The sequence below is a fragment of the Pungitius pungitius genome, chromosome 16 (assembly GCF_949316345.1).
Source record: "Pungitius pungitius chromosome 16, fPunPun2.1, whole genome shotgun sequence".
In the NCBI taxonomy this organism is placed as follows: domain Eukaryota; kingdom Metazoa; phylum Chordata; class Actinopteri; order Perciformes; family Gasterosteidae; genus Pungitius; species Pungitius pungitius.
Genome location: NC_084915.1, coordinates 12339168 through 12358734, shown reverse-complemented (window position 1 = coordinate 12358734; position 19567 = coordinate 12339168). Strand labels below are relative to the sequence as shown.

Sequence of the window (19567 nt, the reverse complement as noted above, 5' to 3'; positions counted from 1 at the left end):
CGCGCGCGCACACACACACACACACACACACACACACACACACACACACACACAGACACAGCCGATTTAACAACACGATCGTGCATGATTGGATTAGGTCCCCTTTTGTGTTCTAACGTGCTGCCGCGGATATTTTGATCATTTGAGTTAGTTTTGACTCTTGGTGGGTCAGTAGCTTAACATCCAATATGTTCTAAAGATGGGGGGGGGTGTATCAGGTCAAACGTGTTATCCAGGTCATCCACATGGAATTCACTGTGATGAAACTGTAATCAATATGCAAAGCAGTTTCTGAGTAACCAACAGTGAAAAAACACGGTTATGCTAATGTGGGCTGTTATATTGATTAACACATGATTGAAGCTTTGGAATTCAAATTCTCTTTTAATCTATCAATCTGTAAACCCATTCCGGTTGATTGGGCATTTGATCAACGAATCAGACTGATCGATTAATCAGCGTCATGGTCATTGACAAACGTTGTGTGATTTAACTACTTTATTTCCTCTGCAGTTTACAGGAGGTCACAGCTTTACAATATCGAGTTGTCTCACGTGTAATTGAACTACTACAACAAATCATTGATGAAGTAGGTGTAAGGTTAGTGTTCACGGGGACACTTCCAATTAAAGGTTATCATAAAAGCAACACGATAGTCACCACACAATAAGGACACGAGTTATAACCTGTTCTCTTGCTGTTTGAAATGGAGTTAACACCCCCTTGTGGTTGTAAGTGGTACAAACACATGAAAAGATAACGAAACCAAAATCACAATGCTGTGGATAAAATATATTTATTGCACAATCAGAACTAGAGAATTATCTTTGGCATTGGAACGTTTTGCAAAAGTAATAATAATTAAAGTTAATATAAAGTTAATGTTAACTATTGTATTTTATTGGATTGATCCTTGCTTGATATGTATATACATGAGCTCCATTAGTAACAGGCAGTGATTTTGTCCCTGGTTTTGTTCATAGTGCAACAGTGTCCTCCATCAGTGGAATACCAGCCCTACAGCCACGGCACCAAGAATCAGCGAGAGCAGCAGCGTCTTTAAGGAGCCTTCAGATCCCGGCGCTGCAACGGGGGGACACGCAGAGAGGAGACGAGGTCAGACACAGGAGGGGAGGGGTGGGTAAATAATGAAACCTTTCATGGACATTATGACATTTGTACACGTGTAAACGCACAACCTTACCTGTGTGTCTTTTCTGTATAGTTTAATGATAGTGATGTATACATTACACGATTACCCAAAAATCTGTAATTCCCATTCATATTGGCCCGGGAGCATGAAGACAATTTTATCCTTATCAAAGTTTACTTTGTCAAGAATTAATTTACTGCGCAATACATCTCAGGGCCACATCTCTAAAGGAATGTCTAATCCGAATGCTACTTCATTTCCCAACACCAAATACTAACTAAGTAAACATAGATAACATTAGACAAAACATTCTGCATCCATTACGTCACAGACAGAGACAGAAATGAAGAATATCCAATAGCCGGTGACCCACTTTGACCTGTGTTGACCTGGACTAGAGAAAATGACTAGTATTCTATGGCCGCAAACAGGAGTAATTGAGCCATCAGTTAAAGGAAGATGTTTATGCACTTCTAATGGGTTTTAAAACTCACATCACAACTAACTATTGTAAATATCATTCTGATTTGTGTTAGACATTTAGATTTGGTGTAAAGTTACAGGCAATAGATGCTAATGTGAAACAAGCTTATAACATGGTTACATAATTAATATTACTATTGTGTGAAATTTTGCTAGTAAATCATCAGTTTTGTTAGTAGTTTGTTATTATTGCAGCCAATGCTTGCAGGGATCAATATTTGCATTTAAAAAAAGTCACTAAAGAGTGACAATCATATTTGATTGATATGTCATTACATTACTTATATACAGTTGTACCTTTTTGTTGTGGGCTGCATGGTGTGAAGTTTTGGTAAATAAATAGCTCTTACCATGAGAGGAGCTCTCTGGAGATGAAAAAAAACCCAGAAAGAGTTAGAAAGAAACTTATCTGACAAACTCTCTTCAATGGATATTCAAATTCAGGCACATGCTGACGTCATGTTAACACACATGCGCATGCAAGTCAGACTGAAGCGCACATCATGATACATGCATACACACCAAGGATGGTGAAAGTGGTCTCCATGCCAGCGTGAATGTGGTCAGTGACATGACAGTGGAGCAACCATGTCCCCGGGTTCCCAGCCACCATCTCCACAGTCTGGAAAATCCCAGGGAAGAGATCAAAGACATCCGCACGGTGCACACGGTCCGTCTAACACACACACACACACACACAAAACACAAAAGAGGGGAACAGAAAAAAAGAAACATAAATAAATAGCAGAGTTCTGCAGGGCTGTGTAGACATTCTCATCCTCAAGAATAACATTTCTTTTTACAACAAACACTTGAAGTGATGAATGCACATTAAAATGACACGGCCGCACACAGTGCAAATCGGACTTTGATGCCCCACCTTCACCTCCCCACTGAAGGCCTCACCAAACCGACCCTTTGTTTCCACAACAAGCAAGCTCTTGGGTAGATAAGAATGAACAAATATATGAAACTAAATTTAAATCATACCGTCTGAACTAATAAAGAAATGCAAACACTAATACTAAGCTTTGTTACGAGATGTGTTATTAATAGAGGAAGCCATTAAGTGCATATTTGGATCTTTAGCACTCTGGATATCAGTAAGATCTGTATTGTGTATGTATATATCATTTTGCCGTTACCTTGTATGTAAAAGTCAAGGCGTGGAAGTGAACGGTGTGCAAGTCCACCTCGTTGCCCATGCCCAGTAGATACCAGTCGACCTTCTGGCCCCCCTTCATCACCAGTCCGAGGAGGTTCCCGTAAAGTAGACCATTGATCCCTTCATTAGACACATTGGCACAGATATTACCCCACACTCAGCACAGGGAATCCGACAGAGGCAATGCGGACGCTAGCGGGACTTCCTCTGATAACAACACAAATAAAGCGTGTTCCCATCCTAAGTGTTGAAGTGAACCCAGTTATCTCTAAAGGTTCACTTCATTTATTCATCAATCTCCGTGCCTCCTCTCATCTCTCACCGTGCATCAGGTTGCTCTCGTGGAAGTCTCCGTCTTGATTAAAGGTTTCCGGGTCGGCGTTGAGGTATGTTCGGATGTTGTCCTCCAAGTACCACGACTGGTTTTCATCATAAATCATAAAGAGCAGCGCAAACTCCTTCTCCACGTCAACTCTCTGCCGGTCGGGGCCCTTCCCGCGCCTCAGCGTCCCAGGCCTGCAGATCACCAGAGGCCCCAGAAGGCCACTGTACAGATCCTGGACATGGACAAATGAACCCCGCTCTGTCATGAACATGCCAATTAAACCCCTAGCTACGCATTGTGTTTACAGTAGCAATAGGATTTCTGAGTAGCAACGTGACTGTACCTTAATGAAGTTAACATTGGAGTAGTAGGCATAGGAGATGCAGTTAGGATCTGAGACCCCTGGACCGGAGCTTTCAGGAACATCCCACGTCAGCTCGAGTATGTGGCCTGGAAGTAAAAGAGGGCATTGCATCGAATGTTAGAAACAAACAGCATACATTTAAAATCTTTAAAAAGAAGAAGAAAAACCTTCTCACCGGGTTGGACAGGAACGTGAGCGCCGCTGGCCTTCACCCCGTGTGGCGCTATCGAGTATGGACGACTGGCTTTGTTCTTGAACGTGATCACTATCTGCTCTCCCACTTCTGCTTTGATAATTGGCCCTACAGAGGAGGAAAAAGAACGTTATAACAACAACAACAAAATGAATAAAAATGAATAACCTTCAATCCTTTTTTGCTTAAATAAAACACACATCACATGGAGCACTAAGCTTACCTATAATTCCCAAGTGTTGCTGGTCGGCCTGTCGTTCCTCCTGAACTCTGAAGGTGTCATCGGTGTATTCTCTGTACACGGCCTTCTTATAGCGCGAGCCAATTCTGTTTCTTCCTCTCCCCACAAATATATTGCCTGGACTGGAAGACATGTGCCAATTTGCTTCCATTAACAAACAGCAATAACTTACACCACTAATCACAGGCTCGGGTTCCAAAAGAGAAACACATCATCCTGCAATTATCCAACTCACACACCTGTCCTCCAGTGTGCCGTTGTGGTTCTCCTTCTCCCAGTGTCTTGTGGGGGAGAAGTCCCACTCTATTTCTTCGGCGCTAATGAAATACTGCACAATCTTGGTCGGCCCTCCTGGGTGTTCGGGCTTTAATTTGTGTTGCGGGCACAGGTTCACTCTGTACTGCTGCTTCATGCCAGCTGAGTAGTGGTCTGTTACTCTGCAGCTCACCTCAAAGAGGCCTGAAAAGGGGGATGAAAAAGGGGAATGAAAAAGCCAAAAGCTTTTGGACACACAAGTGAATATATTCATCGAAAGCCATGGTGCAGGCATTTCCCGCTGAAACACACAAATCCCTCTTTTTGCCCTGTGGCTCACTGCGAGTTGCACTTTGCATTTATTGCTGCATGTTGAGTTAGCTTGAACATGTACACATCAAACTGCATTTGTATTATTTTACATGCTTGCCTCTCATAATCTAATATCAGTAATTTAAATTAAAAAAACTTATATTTATGTACAGCTAAGAAGCAAAATGGTAGATTTTGAGTTTGTACATTTGATAATTGCATTGTAGTTATTGACGTCTCAGGTTGGGAGAGGTCACACATGTTATCCAAGCACGTTTACAAAAAACAAATCTGTCAAACAAAAGCTGGATTGGGGATAAATTCCGACAATGTCTGTGAGGGAAGAGGTAGCTTTTGGATTGGCAGCACAGTGTGCGTTTGTGTGTGTGTGTGTGTGTGTGTGTGTAACGGGCCTAACCTGGAGTGCTGGGCTGCATTAAGGCAGTAGCAGTGGTGTGAGGGAAAAGGCTCAAAGTGTCACGTGTTGTGCTCTCCTTCTTAAAGGTGTTCCCCTCAAAATAAACACCATGGATGTCCACTTCTGTGCCAAGCCCAAAGGTGTACCAGCTAACTTTGTCCCCGGCACACATCTCCAGCCCATGAAGGTTCCCATACATGCGTCCATTTACAGCTATATCAAAAGGAAAGATTTAACCAGAAAAATGCAGAGAAAAGTAAAAAAATACTCATGAAATACCACAATCAGCACAAATATTATTGTATTTATAGAGTTATGGTTACCATTAATAGAAATTGTAAAGTACACCAAAAAAACACACTGTTTACCGTGCATCAAATTGCTCTCCTTAAAGTTTTCATCTTGAGGATCTGTTTTCTTTGTGCCAAACCTCTCAATGTTCTCCTCCAAATACCAGCTGCCGTTTTCATCCATGACAGAGAACAGAAGGAAGAACTCTTTATCCACACCCTTCTGTAAAACAAAGCACGGATGCACATTCCAATAGCCGCATGAATACAAATACTCCACTGTCACATTGTTTTAATTCAAAATGTCAATGCCTGTCTTCCGAATATGTAAACCGTTATACTGTCGCAATCAACAAGATCATCTTCAGCACAGAGTCATTTCTTCTCATCTCATCTCATCTGCAAGATCATTTGAATGATCAAAAGACGATTTCCTGCATTCCTCTGAGACAAAGTGTGTGAATGGATACTAAAGCAGCACCTGGGTCCCGTTCTCCCTCAGCGCTCCCTTCCAGCACACAAGCAGCGGCCCCACTAATCCAGAGTTGGTGTCCAAGGCGGGATCCGTTGCAGAGAAGTACAGGTACGGGATACAGGGAGAGTCCGATGACGACGGACCTTCTAGCACCTGCCAGCTGTAGGTGAAGTTCATCCCTGGACCAACGTGGGATCCTGGCTTGTCAAAACCTACAGTATTATACAGAAATAACCAACTGTTCCGTTTGAAATAGGCTTTTTAACATTAAACTCCATAATAATGAGCCTTAAAATATATATTATTTCCTGAAATATATGAAAAATTGTGATTCATTTACTTTATTCTAAAGTGTGAAATGCAAATATTCTCATACCTTCATTATACATGTTTCAGCATGAATTCATATAGAAAAGAATGTTCCTTAATTATAATTTAAGATTTTGGTCTTTGTGCAAATGAAATTAATTCAATAGTACAACTACAATTGGAAGCACAGACACAAAGGGATATTTCTTTCAGTATTTAATCAAACTATTTTAATGATGTAAATGCAACTGGTCACTTCCTCACCGTCTTCATAGCTGTCTCCCTGGAAGTGTTTGTCATAGTGCAGGCCATGAGGCTGTATGCTATAGTTTCTATCAGCTTTATTCAGGAAGGTCACTCTAAGAGTGTCTCCCTCCTCTGCCCTTAGGACTGGACCTGGACAAATAGAGAAACATTGTAAATGGGACAAAAGAACTGAGTGACACAAGACACCAGCGTACTAGAAAGACACAAAAGAGGAAATATGGAGTCTTTTGCCAAATCTCGATTTTGCGAGAAAAAAAAAGGGGAGGCCTCACCTAAGAATCCTAAGTGTTGAGAAGAAGGGGTTGATGGCTTTCTGACGGTAAAGGTAGCATCTGTGTACTCTACGTACAACACTTTCATGTAGTCCCCTCCGATCCCTCCGCCATCTCTAACAAAAAATACCTCAGATGCACTACGGGATAAAAAGGGTGGGTTGTGTGGGAGGAAGCACATGAAGGAGATGCACCGTTAGTCCACAGAACAGAGCATGACCAATATGCAATTCATATCTGGCCCAGAAAAAAACGCTGTTTAATTTAATTTAATCCTCCCGAACACTAATTGCTGCAGACTGCTGACTGGTCGGTGACGATGAGTCACTGCATCGCAATCTACATCATTAACTATAGACGCCACGGAATGCCTCAACCAAAGGAACAACCAGGTCACTTATCATCAGCCCTGAGGCCATGCAGAGTTTCCTCCCTTAATGAATAATCTAATCAGTAAGATTCCTCACTCCCTTCTCCAACTACACAGGTTGTACTTTCTAGATAATAAAAAAATGGCTGACGCATATCGGCCTGGCTAAAAAACCTTATTCTGTGTTCTGTTCATAGGGACATTTTGTCATTATCTTAATATTCTACTACATCCTATCAATAGGATAGCCAATAAGACTGTATGTTTATGTAAACAACCTTATGCAGTACAAATAATATCTTTAGCTAAACCTATGTACTAAACGAGCCAATTAGGAAAGCTGGCATGAATCAACTTGTGCACAGCTCTCAGTTTTGCGTCACAATGCTGTTACCATGGATACGGTTGGATGCAGCGGTGCGCTACCCCTAATTTGATAAGCGTTCCACCCACCTGCCCGCCTCAGTGAGGGATACATCATGAATTAGATCCCTTCCTGAGGGAGCGTAGCTCCATTGGACTTTCTCTGCGGCCAGGTAGTAGTTCCTCACGACACCGCCCTTGTGTGTACAGTCGGCTTTAATGCCACATGCATTCACTTCATAGAACGCTTGCATCCCAGCTGGAATTGGTAAAAAGAGAGATACACTCAAACGTTACACTCCAACACACAAAGTTGCACAAAGTTCAAGCTTGTGGTGAAACTGGGCCTTTTGAGCCTCAGGAAATCTTCCTGTCTGAATCCTTATGGGATGTTTATAAAAAACGATATATCACATAGAACAGAATCCTTTCCATTGAGCCCACCCGAAAAAAACAGGACACAGAACCAGTAACGGTCAGATTTGCACATTTTTGCGTGTGTTCCTTTAAAGGCTCACAGAAACAAAACAACGCTATTTATAATAATGCTTCATTCGCCTAATGGGAGACCTGAAACATTCCCCTGACAAAATAAACAAGGCCTAAACCTCCCAAAAGAAACACACCCCCCCCCCCTCCCACCGCTTGATCAATCCTCTGGATGACTTGAGCAGAGAGGTTAAAGTTCACACAAAGGCTAAAGGTTGGGTACCCTACCCTGCAAGTGGTAGTTGACCTGGCAGGTCACCAACCACTTTCCTGGCGCTGTTGGGACCATCTTGGCCGTGGCAAACATGGCCGGGAACAGGCTGAGGACGTCGGTGCGGTGCCCCCGGTTCAGCAGCGTATTCCCATGGAAAAAGACAGAATGTACATCCACCTCGTTACCCATGCCAATCAAATGCCAGGCCACTGCGCTGTTCTGGCACAACTTGATTCCGGGAAGGTTACCAAACATGTAGCCATTGATAGCTGTCACAGAGAGGAGAACACAGACAGACAAGGACAAAGAGAGCAAACATTTAAACTTGGTTCATGTACTGCATGAAACTTGTGACTTGCTATTTTATGTTGCAAAGCATTTTTATCTACGTGCAGTTGTTTCGGTGTGAACCAACTGTGAAAAGGATCTTTCCCACCGTGCATCATGTTCGACTCCACAAAGTCTGGGTCTTCCCGGTTGACTCCAGCTGGATCCGAGCAGTTCTGAATGTTGTCCTCCAGGTACCAACTCAGGTTTTCATCCACCACGTTGAACATCAGGAAGACATCATGGTCAACATCATTTCGGGGCCACTCTAGAACAGACTCTGCCTCCACACCAATGTCCTTCAAGATTCCTGCTCTCACAGGGAAAGATGAGAGAGGGGAGAGATGCAGGATGAATATATCAACAATGAGCAGTCTCACATCTTCATACCTTTCTTGCAGGTGAGCAGTGCTCCGATAAGTCCTGAGGCGACTTCCTTGGCAGCGTTCACATGCGAGTGGTACGCCCAAGTCAGACAGTTGGCATCGTCATCTGTGGGGGCAAATTCTGGTATGACCTCCCAGCGGTAGGTGTAGCTGCCCCCGGGAGGAACAGAGTCGTCCTTCTTCATCTCCTTTGGTGTCCCATCTGGATAAAGCGCCCCTGGTAGATAAATGCAAATGCAATGTTCATTCTGAGATCATCCTGTTTATTCTAAAGTTTGGAAAAGCAGTTCAAACCTGTACGTTTTGTCAGTAGAATGTCTTTTGAAACGGAAAGCCAAGGTCTAAAGGAGCACATTTCTTATACTTAAATGTTTAAATCTGGGTGCACGAATCATGTAAAACATAATATGCATTTTTTTGATGATTCAATTGCAAATAGGTTTCATAAGCACATTTTCTCAATGGAGGTATATCACCTCATTCATTTCCTCGGGTCTTATCTCTGTTAAACTTTCAGCCTCTACGTGTATGAGTGATGTTTGAACCCATAAATCCCATCTTTGTGGTAGATGTCAGCTGTGCACTGACCTGTGAAGCAATCTGCACCCGTCAACCGAAAGTGGTCGAAGAGAGAATTAGCTGAATTTATCCAGTTGTGTGTCCTTGTGTGTTGATGCCTTCCCTCAGGCGAGCTTGTATTTTTTTTCTCTATCACTTCACATCGCTCCCTTCCTGCCCAGTTAGTTTCACTTAAAAGAAATGTTTTTGACAACTCATAATGATGACTATATTTATTTTAAATGCTTAATATAGCAGTATATTCCTCCAAAAGAGGAAGTTTTGTTTCTTGACTTTTTCTGGAAATTACAGAAGCACAAAGCATCTCCTTTGATGAGTGGGGGATGGGGGCCTGTTGCATCACAAAGAGCTACAAAGTCCGTCATATCTTTTCTGACCAGCATTTCACAAATATTTGGTGTAAAGTATCCATAAAGATTTAATCTACTCGACGGAATAATCTATTGCACATGAAGGCCATGACAATTCATACCGCTGACCCAGCACATCGAATATTCCAGCTCTTCTGAGAAATAGTAATGGCTAAACTTTGAAGGTCATCCAATGATTCAAATGTTTTGAAATTAACACCTGCACAGCTTATGTTTCCTTATGTTCCAGGAGGAATAAGCATTGCCTCAAAAAAATACTTAGTAGATTCGGTGTTGCTTGTTGAGTGAATCAGCACCTTTGACTCAACTCTTATCTTATTGAAACATATATAGTTATAAACCGTTAGTACACAAACTGAATTACAGCTACTGAAGCTGTTCTTTTCAGTCTGGGTGTAAACGCAGCACATCTCCGTATGCAGGGTTGGTTCGTAGCACTATACCTTCTGTGTTCTTCTCATACAAAACCCCATGAGGATGTATGGTGTAACTCCTGGTCGCAAAGTTCTTCAGGTGGACCACAATAACTTCGCCGACCTCTGCTCGCAATATCGGCCCCAGGAAGCCCAACCAGGGCGGCCGGGGGACTTTCCTGCTGTACGTGGCATCTGTATACTGTCTGAACATGGCCTTCTTATAAACACGGCCAATACGATGGGGTCCTCTTTCCAGGAACACAGATGCATGCCTGACGTAGAAGTGGAGACGGGGAAGAGGTAAAACAGAAAGAAGAGTGTTTGAGAAGTGACATCCACATATCCGGATCCCGTTTCCTCAGGTCACGTTCAGGCTATTGTAGAGAAGAGGATTACTCAATGACATGCAGTTTTATCTCCTTAAGTTGTGACATGAATGAATCTGTAAAGAAGAAGCATAACTAAATGGTACTTATATTCAGTCTTTAAATCCAAGTGAAGGAAGCATAACCACACCGCCGTGATTAAACAGTGATTGTGTGACTGAAGTCTGCTGCACAACTGTGTAATTAATGGGAAAATGTGGCAAAAAGTGTGACATCATATTATCACACTGTGCGATCTCACCAAATGCTTTCATCTATCCTCATTTAAAATGTAAGTGAATGTGATGAATCCCTTACAAAGACACAGATTGAATCAGATATCTCAGGTATTTATGAGCTTGACTATCATCACAAATTTAACAGAAGCTCATTCTTAAAGCACAGTAACCATTGGTAACCTGTATGTAAAACATCAGTACCTGTGGTCTGATGTAACTTTCTCTCTATGAGAGGCAGCTATTCCTGTTTCTTAATTATTCTGGTCGTTGTTACATGTTGCAAAAGAAGCCTCCATGAATAGAATGAATTCACTCAAGTGTTATCACTTTTCCGATGCGTCTGCTTGTCTACCAGCAAAGGACACGATACCACCTTCTAAAGGTCTGGACACCGTCTCAACCTGACAAGATGACATGGCCTATCACTTTCTCGCAATCTTAGTTTGGGTTGTTTTTTGTTCACCAGATAAACCCAACACCTCCCCCCTGTGTATATTTGATATGCACGTATGTGCACTCACAATATATAACGTCTTCTAATAACTTGACTGCATCACAACTCACGGATCATTTCTGACGTCTAGCCCGTTGAGGAGGTTCTTTCCGCTCGGTGCGTAATCCCAATAGTCCTCAATGATCCCCACGTAGTACACTCTCTCCCTGCTGCGCCCCCCTTCCGCTCCGGAGGAGGAGAGAAGGAGCAACAAAGAACCCACAAACAGACACAAACTCGGTGCCATGTGTTCGGCTGGTCGCTCCGTTCCTCTGCAGGTCTGGACGTCCGGCGGCTTTTTTGTTGTTGTTGCGGCCACTGGGGCAAATGGAAAGTTCCGCTGAATCTGCTCCCGCTGGCGCGTAACAGGCGGCGTGCTTTGGGAACGCCGCACTTGTGAAACTAGAGCAAAGGAAACACGGTTGGCCTATTCGAGCCGGAGAGGCACCGTGTGACCGCCTCCTGCCGTGTCACACACAGCGCACGGATAATAAAATCTCAGCGTTCTCGCGTTAATTATTGTGAAATGTCCATTAAAATTGCCCACTGGGAAATTAAGGTATGATTTGTCCACTTAATCTAAAATGCAGACACAGGTGTCGTGGGGCGTCCTAAATTGGCTGGCAATTTTTTCCAGAGTTTATGAACGTTTGCCAGCTGGGGTCGCAGCCTCTATTGTTTAGTTTTGAATCGTCAATCGACATTTCGTCTCCTCTTTCTGATAAAACCCGTCTAAACGCCACTTAGTGGCGAAATCAATGGTCTACATTATTTGGCAATGGATTCATAATTGTTCAATTCATAATTCTACTTGACCCACATCACGTCCTCAACCCAACACATCAGCTCCATCCCTATAATAGGTGTGTTAGCCTGAATGTCTCTGCATCAAAGGGGTGAGGAGGCTGACACCTGTTGACCAGCTCCGAGCGTTACAACTGTGGAGACCAAGGTGAGTGCACCTTGAGTATGTACAAACAATGTAGAAGCATATTCCCAATCACTCTGGCTCCTTATTTATGATACTCTCCACAAACCTCAAATGCAATTTCCCCCCAAGTGCAGTAATGATATGATAAGTTTATTTGCCATATTATTTGAGTTTTTACAGGATAATTAGGCGGTTAACAGCAGCAAGTCTAAAAAAAAAGCACCCCCAGTCTTGCATTGTTATTTTCCTCCTATGTGCTTGTCCGTCACCAGGGTCTGGTTATAAGCGCAGGGGCTGATTGGGGATTCTTTTGTCTCGCAGCACCACAGTGCCCCCTGAAAGCCCAGAGAAAGAACACATTGTTCCGAATTATCCCGAGCTTTAGTTTATTGTCAGGGCCCGGCCTAGCGCTTCATTATGGGATTTACTATAATAGCTGGTGGATTTTTCGATTCTCCAGGATATACCTTTCATTAGAGCTGATATACATCTTAATTTAGTCTGGACTGTTAGATGATATTCTCAAGTTTATTTGTACCTCTGTAATGTTTGTGCTGCTACAGTCTAACAAAAGAGACGAAAAAATGAAAATTGTAGCTGAATAATGTATCTTGACTGCCAGCCGCTAATCAAACACTGGCAAAATCATCCCAGTATGGAGGCTACATTGACATGACACCCCTTGAACAGGAATTAGCACACTTCTATCTTCTTTTTTGTGATGGTTTTTGTGATGGTCAGATTAAGCCTAATCTGATTCCAGGTTTAGTTGAAGATTTAATCAGATTTACGTATTTATCTACTGCCACTGTGAGCAGGTGGGAAAGTCTGACGATGTGTAAGAACCTGTTTCTTTTCATGTTGTCACGAAAGTACCCATTATCCAAATGGGTCCAAATCCAAATATTGTAAGTCGCTTTTATCCAAAGCGACTTACAATAAGTGCATTTCCACTGTAGAGATACAAACTCAGAAGAACAAGTAACAAGAAAGTACAATTTTCACTTTTAACTAGTGATTCTGGCTTTTAATGCACCTCGCCATGTCTCATCATGTCACTTTTAAAGAAAAAAATGTTTATATATACATTATAATAATATAATAAATCAATCAAATAACTCTGATAATAAAGAAAAATGTAAATGGAAGGGTTCACTGACCTTACATTGACCATTGATTAATAATGTGCCTAAATGTGGGCTATTTATTATCAGTCGTCCCTGGAGTGCCGTGCACGTGCACCGCTAGTTTACGTAAACACGTTCTCGTCCCCGCGAATGCGCACGAGCGCGCGCTGCCGACTGTCTGCGCTGTTGACTGCTGGCGGCCCCGCGGTCAGTAGTGGTTCAGACATGGCCGCCCTCAGCAAACTACCGCACAACTGCTACGAGATCGGTCACACCTGGGACCCGTCGTGTGTGCAAGCCGCCGTCGATATAGCCAGGGGCGCTCTGGAGGTCTCCTTCAAAGTATACGCCCCGCTTTACCTGGTAAGTGAGTCCTTCTGACGTGCGCTTGACAATAGCAACCTTTCCCACCTGAAGCTAAAGTCAGCTAGCTAACCGAGTGAGGCTAACGCTAACTAACTTTAATTCCGAGACACGTAGCTGGTTTAATTTTGAGATACAAAGTTCCAAGTGGTTGCGGGTGATGCATCTCCGTAACGGGCGTAAACACGTTGAATGCCATTCTTTAACGTTGTCCAATAGAAACCCGCGAATTGACGTTGTATTTCACCACAGTTAACTGTAACACACTGTGAAAACTATTTAATACTGCACAACAAGCAATTACTACTGCAGCTACAGCTCGCTATTTTCATGCAATTGCACAACATTTACGTTTTCGCAACCGGGGGGAAATCACTCAGCAGCGGTGTGTGAACTCAACTCAACTCTGCGTGACGTCATTGCAGATAGCAGCTGTCCTGAGGAGAAGGAAGAAGGATTACTATCTGAAGAGGCTTCTCCCCGAGATCTTGTGGTCCACCTCTTTCCTCACTGCCAATGGAAGTCTCTACATCGTGTTCTTTTGCATTCTCAGGTCAGTTCAACAAAGACACAACGCTGTCAATGACTGCCAGCTACAAAATAGATTCATTAGGGGTGTTCTGCTGTTTGTGTGCAGAGTTGCTTAAATGTGCCCCGTGGCGATTTCTTGGAAAGATGAGCTGAGATAAGCATTTGTTGACCCCCAGTGAGCCAGGACAGGTTCCTCAGCTTCTCTACTTCTGCATTTGCTTTAAGCTCACATTGCTGCACACGTTTCCAAAATGTCTCCGCAATTTGAAAACTGACAGGAAAAAACTGGACCCAAGCACAGTCGGCACATATTTTCTTTTATGAAAAATAGAAATGCCAGCGTGTATTCCCATATATATTTATTTTCTAACTTCAGGAAGCTGTTGGGAGAGTTCCACTCCTGGTCTGCTGGGTTTGGCTCGGCACTGCCCGCCTCCTATATCGCCATCCTCCTGGAGCGCAAGAGCAGGTGAGAAATCAATCTGATTGTTCTCACTACATTTGTCTCAGATCTCTTACTGTCAAATCATTTCATGTTTTCAACATGAACCCATTTTCATGTACAACAGTGCACACGTATGGCACTTATTTTTAGTGACCTATTACGTCTTTGGATGCATCAAGTATCAGACGCAACGTGCTCCTGTGATTTTGTGTTCATTGATCTATGTTTATCTGCTTTCACCTGCCATCAGGAGAGGGCTGCTGACAATATACATGACAAATCTTGTAAGAGCTACTCTTTTCTTTTATGCATTATTTGTTATATGCGAGTGTATATGTGACTGTGTCCTCTCGTTTTCAGGCCACTGAGACGTTGTTCCGCATGGCCGTGACACGAGGCATCGTCAAACCCATCAGACATGGCGAGGTAAGATGACAAGCAGGTGTGGATGAGCTGATGTTGAAGGGGGGAGCGTAATAATGGGACGTAGAGCCTTAATAATAGCAATAAAAACCTTAATTCATCTCTGCTGTTAAGGGCGGCCCTGATGGCTTGTGTGTCTTTTCACTTATTACCAATCCAAAGAATATTGAGTAACCCTGCAATAGTAATAAAAAAACTTCATAACCGATTGTGTCTCTTGAAGATTAAATCATTACTTATATCTGTTTTTTGGACCTATTGCCTGATTCCTTTTCCCCCCATTAGGTGCTGTTGTTCTGCATAACTGCATCACTCTACATGTTCTTCTTCAGGTCAGCGGACCGATTCCTACAGTTGACTTTAAAGCCTTGATTTTGGTCAAAAATGAAAATATATTTGAGGGAACATTAGAGAGGATAAACTTCTTTTTTTATGCTGCAGGAATAAAGATGGTCTCAAAGGCTTTTCATTCTCCGCATTGAAGTAAGTTGGACCTTCTCCGACTGTTGCCTTGATTTCCATTGACTGCCGGTGTTTGGCTGAGGCCTACATAGCTGGGGTGCGTTTTCCGTGACAGGTTCATCATAGGAAAAGAAGAGATTCCAACGCACTCTGTCGCCGGCGAGCAGATCTGCTCCAGGTCCCTTGAGAGGGCCGCTGCTGTTGGGCCCGAGGCCTCACAAGCGGCAGGAGACAGGCCGTCCTCCCGCAGCAAAACTCTGGTAGACCAAATCAGGGCTCTGCTTCAATCGATGTGAGAAGATCCACTCCTTCACTTCACTGACATGACTGACATGGTTGGTACAGAGGGCCCTGTATTTACTTTTGTTTTGCTTTCTAGATGCAAAAAGGGTCCAAGACACAGATGTTGTAAACATTACCAAGACAACTGCATATCTTACTGTGTGAAAGTAAGACAATTGGTTACGGTGGATATTTACACATGTATTTGTTTTATTATTAAATAATAACGACAAAAGCAATAATATGTTGAACCTTTTTTTCCTTTGTCCAGGGTTTTGTCAGGATGTTCAGTATTGGCTACCTGATTCAGTGTTGTCTTAAAGTGCCTTCAGCATTCAGGCACATGCTGACTAAACCCTCTCGACTCCCAGCCCTCTTCTACAACAAGGAGAACTTCCAGCTAGGGGCCTTTCTAGGATCTTTCGTCAGTATCTATAAGGTACAAGCTGTTCTATTTTTTTTTTTTTTTTATCGTTTCCCATTTTTGTTTTTTCCTGTCTTAAGTACCTTTTTGTTTCTTTCTCCCAGGGAACAAGCTGCTTGCTGCGCTGGCTGCGGAACATTGATGATGAACTCCACGCACTGATTGCTGGTGAGACAGTATTGCGTAAACGTTCAAACAAAGTCCGGGTGGCGCAATCCTCCGGGTCGTCTCAGCTGATGTCAGGTCACGTGTCAGCTGAATTTCACTCAAGGGACGCAAAGCAGAGTGGCCCGGGTCCTATGACCATGTGAGAGGCCATTGTCACATGGTCATAGCATATAAAGCATGTCACATTTGCTTTTACTTCCCTTTAATCTGTTAGTTAATTTTCTCTTTCTTTCTTCCAAGGCTTCCTGGCTGGTATGTCGATGTTCTTCTACAAAAGCACTTCAATATCCATGTATCTGTTCTCCAAGCTGGTGGAGGTAAAGGAACGTCTCAGAAGCACTTCAAACAGTAAAAAAAAAGAAAATGATTTTGGTTGGAAAAATATACCAGCTAACATTAATGTCTCATCACGAGGATGGCAAAACGATATCATACAAAGTAAAAAGTAAAATATCTATGGTCACCATTCACATGCTCAACATTTGGTTATCTCTACAGTTGAAATTTACTTATTGTAAGTGGCTTTGGATAAAAGCGTCAGTTAAATGACATGTAAAGTTACTGCTGCTATTCAAACTTGAACCTTGCAGGAATGTTACAGATGTGGTAGTAGTTCCTCAGTTAGCTTATTGTCAGACCAACCACAATAGAAGATGGACTTCTGTACAAGTCTCTTTATCTGAAATGCATTCAACTTCCCCAGTTCATCATTAACGGCACATGTCATAAACTCTGTCTTTAGACCATGTACTTCAAGGGCATTGAGGCCGGACGCTTCCCGTACTTTCCCCATGCAGACACAGTCCTTTATGCCATCTCCACTGCCATCTGTTTCCAGGCTGTGAGTAACACAAAAAATGCTTCATACACATTCAATTTCTTTTTTTGTTGAGTAAGTCTCAGCACTAATGTCTGACTCGATACTTTTGCACAGGCTGTGATGGAAGTGCAGAACCTCAGGCCGACCTACTGGAAGTTCCTGCTGCGTTTAACAAAGGGCAGGTATGAATAAATTCCACACCTTTTTAATTGTGGCAATAAGTGTTAAAACACTAAGAATGACATTTAGTATTTTTCATGGTCTACACTGACTGTTGGATACCCATCCGTCATCACGTGTTGACAAAAATCGGTATTTACCGGTCAATAGTCTAAATATGTTCATCACAGAGATGATCCTCCCTTTCCGCTCTTAGATTTGCTCTGATGAACCGACAGCTGCTAGATGTGTTCGGGACTCAAGCCTCGCGGGACTTTAAAGGCTTTGTTCCCAAACTGGACCCTCGATACACCACGGTGCTTCCACCAGGAGGCGACTTCCAGCTCGGTTGAGTTAGGACCAGGCCGTGGGGGAGGTGTAAGGGGGGAGGGGGGTGTACTTCATCAGGAAACGGAAAGGTTGTGTGTTATACAACCTTCCGAAAGTTGAAGAAGGGATGTGGCGTTGTGAACTGTGAGGAGGATGTTGAGCCTAAACAGGGCTTTGTGAGTTTCAATTGTGGTGCCACACAAGCACAATACCTGACTAGGCTTTAATTAAACTAGTAAAAATAGTATTTAATCCTAAATAGTACTATTAAAAGTTACTATTATGATATGAAGTCCTAATAAAACACAGAACAAAATATAGGCTGATGCTAAATATTTGTGTTTTGTCAAATTTCCAGTTGCTTTTGTCAGTGTGACATTACCTGTTTAAGATGTGGATGGTCGAAGTAAGGTGTAGAACCTTATGGTTTGGAGGGTTGCTCTGACAAGGAGAGCAAAACTCACTAACCTTTTTGAATCCTCTGATTTAATAAGAGAGAGAATTTTGGCTCATCCACTCAATCATTTCAATTTTTGCTAGTGATGATATGTGTAATTATTCTATTGTTTGCAATTAAAGATGAATTTAGATGGAGATCTATGATGTGAAACACAGGCTTAGAAAGTCAACAATTTTAAGAAGTTACTTATTGTTTTTGTCTTTGTTCTTTTCAAATGCAAGTTTTACCAAATCTCTTGCTCGAGAGCTTTGATCATAATGATGTAAACTTTGTAAATTACACTCATTGCATATATATAAAGGTTTATAAAATGAAATAACAAACATAGTCATAAATTAAGCTGCATGGTCCTTGTTTTCTCAACTTGTATACATTTGTAATTTTTCTACGGGTCTCCTTTTTTTTTGCAAACATATTTTGGACAAAATTCTTTTTTATTTAGTCTGACTTCATTCATCATTTTGTAACATGTGTTCAGCTAGAAGAAACGATCTTGCCCGGCTGTCACAGGGAGGCTTCCCCACCCCTTTCATCTGGGTGCATGATTGTAATCAAGTTAGTGTCTTTTCCTCCTTTGGTTTTTAGTAAAATATAATGCAGAAACCATTTCAATATTGCCTTTGATAGAAACTCATTTTTGAGGAATTGGTGGCCACATTGACGCTTTTGACTGGAAGCAATAAAGGAAACCTCTGTGCACACAAAGCGCACACACACACACACACAAAGCACACTGCTCAATACGCTTCTCTTTTTGAGAATGGGTATCCGCCTCAAAAAGATATTTAATCTTCTTTGAACGGGACGCATTACTCCTGTTACTAGATGATGAATGGTCGCAGTGGTTCTGCACTTAATGAATCCCTGGAAGCAGTAGGTGCTTCATGTGAAACTGTTGAGCTATTTGCTGCAAATTCAACCATGGCATTGCACACGGCTCATCTTGACCTATTCAATTCACAAATGTGAAACTATTTAATTTTAACTCTAAAATGTTTGCTTTTTTTTGCACAGCTCACATGCCTGATAATATATTCAAACTGTCAGTTTGTGAACTTCTTATCTTGCATCGTATTTCTCAAACCAACTCCGCTTTAGACACACCAGACGTCCTTAACAGAAGCTATGGTCAGACTAAAGTGGAGTTGTTTAGAACACAGTCACATGTTAACTAAAACTATCGCTGTTATTTTAGAAATTGTGATTCATGCAAAAAGAGTGTATATTAAAATATTTTTTAATCCAAGTGCATGATGTTTTTTTTTGTGCGCAGCTTCATTTCATATAATTATAATAATGTTAAAGTTATTTGATGAAGATTACTCAAGACAACCTTTCTCTAGCTTTCTAAATATAAAGTCAGCCGGATTTGACTGATCACAAGGGTCACTGGCTAAACATCTAATCACTTTAAGGGGAACCACAGATGTTGAGCATATGTTTGTCGTGAGGGGTAGAGCGAGCTGATCACTTCATCCCATTTTAAAATAACGTTTCCAAAGGTTGAC

At 42.2% G+C, this 19567-nt stretch overlaps 2 protein-coding genes across 3 annotated transcripts; one reads left to right on the top strand and one right to left on the bottom strand.

Annotated features, from left to right (window-relative positions):
- Positions 1 to 780: 780 nt before the first annotated feature.
- hephl1b (hephaestin-like 1b) lies at positions 781 to 11544 on the bottom strand. Of its 2 annotated transcripts, none has more exons than XM_037467445.2 (20): positions 11206 to 11544; positions 10065 to 10309; positions 8676 to 8888; positions 8395 to 8595; positions 7973 to 8227; positions 7346 to 7514; positions 6523 to 6662; positions 6248 to 6379; positions 5681 to 5886; positions 5278 to 5422; positions 4910 to 5122; positions 4164 to 4383; positions 3907 to 4046; positions 3666 to 3791; positions 3470 to 3576; positions 3124 to 3358; positions 2782 to 2921; positions 2159 to 2312; positions 1934 to 2001; positions 781 to 1083 (listed from the first exon to the last, which is right to left on the bottom strand). In XM_037467445.2, the coding sequence occupies exons 1-20, from the start codon at positions 11379 to 11381 to the stop codon at positions 1060 to 1062; spliced, it is 3309 nt and encodes a 1102-aa protein (XP_037323342.2). In that variant the 5' UTR covers positions 11382 to 11544; the 3' UTR covers positions 781 to 1059. The 2 variants fall into 2 exon arrangements, with proteins under 2 accessions (XP_037323342.2, XP_037323341.2); XM_037467444.2 differs by having other exon boundaries at positions 1987 to 2001.
- Positions 11545 to 13353: 1809 nt separating this feature from the next.
- Positions 13354 to 19305, top strand: tmem135 (transmembrane protein 135). Its single transcript, XM_037467094.2, has 15 exons — positions 13354 to 13555; positions 13981 to 14108; positions 14463 to 14555; positions 14782 to 14815; positions 14892 to 14957; positions 15240 to 15286; positions 15396 to 15437; positions 15532 to 15708; positions 15796 to 15865; positions 15970 to 16137; positions 16227 to 16290; positions 16531 to 16607; positions 17033 to 17131; positions 17225 to 17292; positions 17487 to 19305. Exons 1-15 carry the CDS (start codon positions 13418 to 13420, stop codon positions 17620 to 17622), a joined length of 1407 nt encoding a protein of 468 aa, XP_037322991.2. The 5' UTR covers positions 13354 to 13417; the 3' UTR covers positions 17623 to 19305.
- The last annotated feature ends 262 nt before the right edge of the window (positions 19306 to 19567 follow it).